At 42.4% G+C, this 8,366-nt stretch overlaps 1 protein-coding gene across 2 annotated transcripts in view; it reads left to right on the top strand.

The window, feature by feature from the left end:
* Positions 1 to 200: 200 nt before the first annotated feature.
* TBC1D30 (TBC1 domain family member 30) overlaps positions 201 to 8,366 on the top strand; it is a 103,505-nt gene continuing 95,339 nt past the window's right edge. Inside the window, exons 1-2 of one of the 2 annotated variants that reach the window (XM_037730974.1) lie at positions 201 to 678; positions 5,405 to 5,569. In XM_037730974.1, coding sequence (XP_037586902.1) covers positions 201 to 678; positions 5,405 to 5,569 — 643 coding nt within the window. The remainder of the gene's footprint in view (positions 679 to 5,404; positions 5,570 to 8,366) is intronic. The other variant, XM_037730973.1, reaches the window with a different exon arrangement.

Genomic DNA, 8,366 nt, shown 5'->3' with positions numbered 1-8,366 from the left:
TGGCGCCGGGTCCGGCGCGGAGGGCAGCGGCTCAGGTGCCGGCGCGGGGGAGGACCGAGCGCCTAGGGGATCCGGAGCCCGCTGGCGCCGCGCCCGGGAGGACACCCCCGGCGAGGACGAGGCCGCGCCTCCTCCCGGAACTGGCCGGCGCCGCCAGGAGGGAGGAGAGGCGGGCGCGGGGCGGCCGCGTCTCGGGGGCCATGGACGTCCTTCCCGCCGGCGGGGGCCGCCCGGGGCCCGGGACAGAGCGGGAGTTCCGCGGCGGCGGCGGCGAGGCGAGGCTGGAGCGCCGGGAGGAAGAAGCGGCTCCTGCAGCGCCCCCAGCCTCGCCCCCTCGTGGAGCGGCGGGGCGGCCGCGGGGCTCCCGGGACTCGTGGGACGGCGACGAGGACCCGGAGCCCGGCGAGGCGCTCGGCGGCCGCACGAGCCGCACGGCGTCCCTGGTGAGCGGGCTGCTCACCGAGCTGTACAGCTGCGCCGAGGAGGAGGCGGCGGCGGGCGGGGGCCGCGGGCCCGGGGGCAGTCGGCGGCGCCGCGACAGCCTGGACAGCTCCACCGAGGCCTCGGGCTCCGACGTAGTCCTGGGCGGCCGCGGCTGCGCCGGCGACTCCCGCGTGCTGCAGGAGCTGCAGGAGCGGCCGAGCCAGCGGCACCAGATGCTGTACCTGCGGCAGAAAGGTGAGGGCCGGGCGGAGCGGGGTCCCGGGGCCTTCCCGGAGCCGGGCTGTCCTCGCCCTCTCTGCGCGCACCTGGGCTGCTCGGCCGAGCGCTCAGACGTTGTCTCTTTGTATCTGACGCTGGTACTCACCGTGGCACAGATTTAGTCCACACTTAGTTCTTAAGTTCTCCGGAGTAATCGAATCGAGCATCGTTTGATGGAGTGGGCAGCTTTCCTCGCTCCTCCTCCTCCTATCTCCCAGTGTGTTCGCGGAGGCCCCAGGGGAGAAGGCAGCCCAGATTCTAATTTCACCTGAACAGCTGTTAGGACAGGGTTGGAGGTTCTGATACGTATACCTGAAGCCACCTAGAGGGCGCCGCCAGAATCGAGGCGAGTCCTCGTGCTCTTTCCCTTTTTTTTTTTTTTTTTTTTTTTAAGTCCGCCTTCCCTGGTCACACCACTTAGATTGTGTTTAACTAGTGAGGCAGAATAATTCGATAATGCAGTTTCGAAGCAGAGCATGTGAATTTTATTTCTGCCAGAACGTACGGTTCCGGGCAGCTCACTAGAATTTTTTTTTCTTTTTTTCCTTCTCGGTGACAGGTTAGTGGAGGGCCTTCGAGTGTTGGGCTTTATCACAGAATTTAACTGCTGGTACCTTCAGTTGGCAGGGAGAGGTCGACTAGAGAAAATGGCCTTGGCTTTCAGCGAGAGAGGCTAATATGGTGTTTCTTTTGTTATGAGACTCTGATGCTTGTGTCTTGAGAATTTTTTTTCTCATCTGTTCATAATAGCTTGCCTTTCAGGCAGTAACACAGTTATCACAGTTGTCTTTTTGTACAGAAATATCAAGACCTCCATTAACGGAATGAGGTGAGGTATGGAACCTCACCGAGCCACCATAGCATTTCTTGACGGTAATGTTCTTGGGCTAAGTTGCTAAGGGAGGGAGGAAAGAGAAGTCTCACTCTCCTCGTTGTAAATTGGTCTAGCTGGTTGAGAGGGCGGAGAACAAAAGTAGGAAAAGAATAAATCTGTCTGCTTTCTCAGACCTACGCAAACAGCTTTTAGTTTCCTCTTTTGACTTCCTAGTGAAGATTTTTTTCCCAGCTAATTGTTACAAATGGCTTCCACTTTCCTCCCCCTGCCTGGGACTTTGGCTGTAGCTGTGCCATTTCATTTTATAGAATTATTTTGTTCTCAGGGTGTCTGTGTATGCCACAAGTCCCATAGGGCAATAGTTCTTTCAGACTCCAATAGAATCAATTTTGAAGAAGCATGATTTATCTTTTTACAAGATTTTACGTTTTTCTTCACTGAGGGAATTCTGGGGATTAGTGATTTCCTTTTTGAAAGGAAAATTGGCAAGCTAAAGCTTAAATAAAAAGTAATGGTACAGCTAACTATGCAAGTCGATTTCATATGAGTGGCCACATAACCAATCATTCACTAGCCCTCTAATAGCCTCTTTTGCCTGTTTCAGTCTTATTGCATGGCTACTTGCCTGTTAAACCTTTCTTCCCTTGTAGTCAACCCTACTAAGATGAACAAAATGCCCTATCATATTAGTCCTATACACACAAATGCGTGCTTATGTGGGCACACATATATACACACCCACTCTCCCCTTCATTGATAACATCATTCGAGTGCTAAGATTAAAGTATCAGGTGATGATACAGCTATCTGCCCAAAGAATGCTGCTTATTACGTTATTTGATCTTTTTCTCAGGCTCAAAAAATATTCTTCCCAATATAACTCCTCTGCGTTCAGTAAGAATCTCATACAATACTGGTAGCCTAGGTATTCTCTCCTCTCCCTGCTAGGGATTTTGCTGTAGCCCCTATTTAGCTATATATTTCACATGTGTAGGTCCTTTAGGTGAGGCACCAGAATGCTGTCTCAGGACATCTGGACTCTCTTCAGTGTTTTTGTCGTTAAGGTGATACATTTTGGAGTCAGATTCCTGGGTTGATATCCGGCTGCAGTTCCTCACCAGCTGTGTGACCTTGGACAAGCTATTTAACCTCTCTGTGTCTCATTTTCTTATAAAGAGGGATAATAACAACACCTACCTCAGAGAGCTACCTCAGTGGTGAGAATTATGTGAGTTAGAGTATATGAAGTGCTCAACAGATGTTAGATAAAATTTTTTATCATATACCCTAGGATTTCTTAGGACACTGAGCACAGATTGTGAGTTGACAATGTCCTTATTTTTGCTCAGTTATTTAACACGTATAAGAGGCTATGGTTGATGCCATGGAGTATTCAAAGATGAAGGAGACCTGTTTCCATCCCCAGGAGGTTTCTATACCAGCAGATGTTGCTGTAAAAGACATTTCCACCCTCAATTCTGAAAAATTTTTCCCATATTGAACAGTAAATGTAATTCAGAGAATTGGAGTTGTAGGCAACTTAGGGATCACTGGAAATGAGATAACGTAAAAACCCTTTTGTGGAGGAAAAGTATAATTTAAATGCTTTGTGATAATATTCCCATCCCTTTTATTTCTAGAAGGAAGGTATTGATTTGGTTCTTTATTTTTGAGACAGAGTTTTGCTCTTCTTGCTCAGGCTGGAGTGCAGTGGCAGTCTTGGCTCACTGCAACCTCTGCCTCCTGGGTTCAAGTGATTCTCTTGCCTCAGCCTCCCAAGTAGCTGGGATTACAGGCATGTGCCACCACACCTGGCTAATTTTGTATTTTTAATACAGACATGGTTTCATCATGTTGGTCAGGCTGGTCTTGAACTCCTGACCTCCTGATCCACCCACCTCCACCTCCCAAAGTGTTGGGATTACAGGTGTAAGCCACTGTGCCTGGTCCAAAATATTGAAATAATCAAAGAAAGGTATTTGTTCTATCTGAAGGCATCTAGGAATGAACAACCTCTGGTCCTTTTTCTCATATTTAATCACATTTTCATTTAACTTAAATGTTCTCTTTTCATTATATCCTATTATGTTTAAAATTAGGGGGAGAGGAATAACTAGCCTTTGCCCTCTTCTTCATGGTAATTCCTTATTCTTAAAGTGTTATTTATATTAGTGTTTATAAAGACCATTCCCATTTGTTTCTCAGCATAATCTTGTATGTTAGGCATAATTTGAGACATGGAACACACTTCCTTTCCTAAAAGCACTCAGGGAGTTAGTTGGCTGATTTCAAGGCAGTCTCTTTTAACTCAAGGCCAAATGCATTTTCCATGGTGAGGTCCAGTATGAGAGCCCTGCATTTCTTTGTTGCAGACTCCAAAAGTTGACTTTGACCTCTAGAGTACATTTCTACTTTTGAGCGTTTCTTTTCTTCTCTTCTGATTTTCTTTACTTTCTCCAAATCCCTTTAAAAATGAGTAGATCCAAACCCCACAGAGAATCTCTAATGAGGGGCTGGCTAAGATTAAGTTGAGTGGAAGACTTCATCTGCCTGTCAGATCATGCTGTAGTGACCAATGATATCAAATGTAAAAAAAAAAAAAAAAAAAAACAGCCTCCTCCCCAAATCTTGATGATTGTTTACATAAAGACAGTAGACAATTCTGGTTCCCAAGTTTGTTTTTATCTGTAGAAAAACTGCTGTTAAGGGGAGGGAGAGCATTAGGACAAATACCTAATGCATGCGGGGCTTAAAACCTAGGTGACGGGTTGATAGGTGCAGCAAACCACCATGGCACAGGTATACCCATGTAACAAATCTGCATACTCTGCACATGTATCTTGAAACTTAAATTAAAAAACCCCTATTGTGGATATTAGTTTTATGAATGTAGAATTATTCTAATCTGTTTAAATGAAATGTATTTTCTACAATATTTGAGAAGTTACTGAGGCTCTAAGATGAAATATTGTACTTCTAAGACGAAATGTTGTTAGGCTGTTGGAAGACTGGATATTTAAAACAAAACCGGTATTGCCACATTCATTTACATTACAAAATATGGTAAAATTATTTACTTTTAGCTCATGATTTATAAATGTACATGAGTTATTTAAAGACTTTTTAAAAAATCAGCTGTTAGGTTTATTATTCATGTAACAGACATGCACCTTTTCTGTCAGGGTGTGGTGGCTCACGCCTGCAATCCCAGCACTTTGGGAGGCTGAGGTGGGTGGATCACCTGAGGTCAGGAGTTCAAGACCAACCTGACCAACATGGTGAAACCCTGTCTCTACTAAAAATACAAAAAATTAGCTGGGCATGGTGGCAGGTGCCTGTAATCCCAGTTACTCGGGAGGTTGAGGCAGGAGAATTGTTTGAACCTGGGAGGTGGAGTTTGCAGTGAGCAGAGATCACCTCATTGCACTCCAGCCTGGGTTACAGAAGCAAAAGTCTGTCTCAAAAACAAACAAACAAAAAAACAACAAAAAAAATTCTTTTCTAGCAAGCTTACCATCTGAACACTTCAGTGGTACAAAATTTACATGCCAGTTTTCAGGCAATGGAAAGAAAATTCGTAGCCAGAGCTGGATATGGTAAAAGTAGGAGCCTTTGCTTACATGTTACAGATAGCCTTAAGGATAAATTTACCTTACAGTATCTCTCTCATGGACAGGGCAGATAAATGAGTGACTTATTTGATCAGAATGTCCTAGCTGAATATGAACATGTAATCTTGAGTGAAAACCTAGAATTAGTTGGTTTAAATGGATGTTCTAGATATTTATCTTTGGACTAGTATCACATTGGAATTTGTATGCTTCTCAAGGTATTAATTGTTCTATTCTTATTTTTCTTTGCTGATAGACACTAATGAACTGAAGACAATCCTTCGAGAGCTAAAGTACAGAATTGGTATCCAGTCAGCCAAGTTACTTCGGCATCTGAAGCAGAAAGACAGACTTCTGCATAAAGTGCAGAAGAACTGTGATATTGTGACTGCCTGCTTGCAGGCTGTGTCACAGAAGAGAAGTAAGTACTAGAAGGGAGGGTTACTTCTTTTGCCACATGTGACTATAGTTAGGAAAGCTGAGCCAACAGCCTGTGTGTTTTTGAATATATTGAAAAGTTTTAAGTGCAAGCTTATAAGCTCAGACCTAAGAACAAGGAACAATTAAGACAGTTTCCTATTTTTCAATTCAAATGTATACTTCATGTCTAATGTGATAAGCTTAGATGTAAGCTTATTATTTTAGATTTGAGATAGTATTTACTTTGTAATATTTTTACCTAATGCTGAATAATGATTAAAAATTTATTTTTAAAACAGCATCTCATGCTGGGCGTGGTGGTTCACACCTGTAATCCCAGCACTTTGGGAGGCTGAGGCAGGTGGATCACCTGAGGTCAGGTGTTTGAGGCCAGTGTGGCCAACATGGTGAAACCTCGTCTCTACTAAAAATACAAAAATTAGCTGGGTGTGGTGGCGGGTGCTTGTAATCCCAGCTGCTTGGGAAGCTGAGACAGGAGAATCGCTTGAACCCAGGAGGTGGAGGTTGCAGTGAGCTGAGATTGCGCCATTGTACTCCAGCCTGGGTGACGAGCAAAACTCCCTCTCAAAAGAAAAAAAAAAAACCCCAAAAAAACCCCAAACCCAAAAACCAGCATTACATAAACATAAGCTAAAAGGCTTATTCTTATTCTCTTATTCTCTGTGTTGCTACAGTAGGTGAATTAAATAATTGATTTAAAGAAATAGATTCTTGTAACAGGACCTTAACAACTTGCTTGGAAATCTGAGGATGGCAAAATATTTTAGCAAATTAAACCTATCTCTTGCATAATCATAACTAAGAGCTATATGGGAGCTGTGTGGTTTGTTAATAAAATTAAAAATAAATGGCTAAATTGCTGATTTATATTAAATACTAGGTGTAAGCATTGTGAAATAATTTTATAATTTTCCATACAGTGGCATTATGTTTTATTCTGCTAACATTTGGCTAATTTTGTTTTGCATTCTTTATTAACATGCAGCATGGCAGAACAGTATGCTCAGGTATGGTAAATATAGGCACAGTGATGTTTTTGGTAAAATGCCTGTGACAGCTTTGCAGGTGCATGTGAAAGTTGCTTTTTGTTGCTCTTTTACTCAGTCACATTTTATATGTAAATTGACACCTCCTAGAGAGTTAAGATGTGTTTGCTTTCGTTAAATAATTTTTGGGGCTTCATTAGTTTCTGGTAACACAATTAATGGCTTAAATTTTCTTATGTTTATTATTAAAAGAAAATTCTGTATTTCCCTGCTTCACTTCTATTATATTGCTGTTTATTATCGCTAAAGTATTATTTATGCTCTTTACTGAAGAAGGTTTTACCTAATGGATATTAACAGAGCTCTGCAGGCCGGGGGGTGGCTGATGCCTGTAATCCCAGCAGTTTGGGAGGCAGAGGCAGGTGGATCACTTCAAGTCAGGAGTTTTAGACCAGCCTGGACAACATGGTGAAACCCCATCTCTACTAAAAATACAAAAATTAGCTGGGTGTGGTGACATACCTGTAATCCCAGCTACTCTGAAGGCTGAGGCAGGAGAATTACTTGAATCCAGGAGTAGAGGTTGCAATTAGCCAAGATCGTGCCACTGTACTCCAGCCTGAGCAACAGAGAAAGACTCTGTCTCAAAAAAAAAAAAAAAAAAAAAAAAAAAAAAGCTGCTTGATTATCACAATAATATCACTATAGTTCATACCAAACAGGAATGTGGTTGAGTAGACTGACTTTGAATAGGCTTTTCTACAGAGTCAAGCACTTGTCTGACATAGCTAGACAAGGAAGAAGGGGCTGTGTGTGTGTGATTTGTGTGTAGCTATTGAATGTTGGCATGTGTTATAAGTATTTGATATTTTTCCATGAATTCTGATTTACACGTGTTAAAAGATATTTTCCCCTTCTATTATGAGGTACCTTGGTTTTGATTTTTCTCCTTTCAATTATGTTTATATTCTACTCATTACTATAGTTTGTACCAGCAGCTAAAAGCACAGAATGGTAAATGCATGGGTTTTCAATACGTGGGAAAGGACAAGGGAGGATGGAGCAAGTTCAGGAGACAGAAGAATATTAGGCTAGTCTAGGGTCACAGATTGGTGGATTCTCTTGGTAGTTACTAGGGACTGATCATCATTTAGAATTTAAATTTATTTGATTTATAGCAGGACTGGCATTTATGTCATTTGAGGAAAAGGTGCCCACAGGCTGTCACCGTAATTCATGAATTTGTCAGTGCATCCTTCCTATGTATTTTAGAGTTTGTCTCTTTAATTCCCCCCAAAGTTTTGCATTTCAGAGAATATGGGGTTGTCTGGCACCTTTGCCTAACAGTTCAATTCTGTCTTTGCTAATAAGAGCCTATTCAATGGAAAAGAATGCTTTTCTTGGAAAGAAATAACTGCATTAGAATTATTATTCTCATCATAGCATACTGTATTTTGATATAGACACTGTCAGAAATTTGACCAAATGGTTATTTACCCATTTTAAAGCTCCAGAGGTTAGATATTTCATGACTAAATTCTGATTCTAGTAATTGCACGTTTTGCCTCTTTCCTCAAAGTCAACTAATTCTAAAGAGTCGAGATTAAAAAAAAAAAGAATTGAAATTTCACCATCACACTGAATAACATATTTACTTTTTTGTATATTTCATGTAAAAGTTCAGATAATTCCCATTTTGGCCTCTATAGATTTGATGTTTATGGTTTTTTGCATAAGTGACTTTTCCCTTTTGTCTTCTTTTTCCTCTTCTTCTTCTTCTTTTTTTTTTTT

This window comes from Cebus imitator, unplaced genomic scaffold (genome assembly GCF_001604975.1).
Source record: "Cebus imitator isolate Cc_AM_T3 unplaced genomic scaffold, Cebus_imitator-1.0 Scaffold372, whole genome shotgun sequence".
In the NCBI taxonomy this organism is placed as follows: domain Eukaryota; kingdom Metazoa; phylum Chordata; class Mammalia; order Primates; family Cebidae; genus Cebus; species Cebus imitator.
This window is presented reverse-complemented; position numbering and strand designations above follow the sequence as displayed.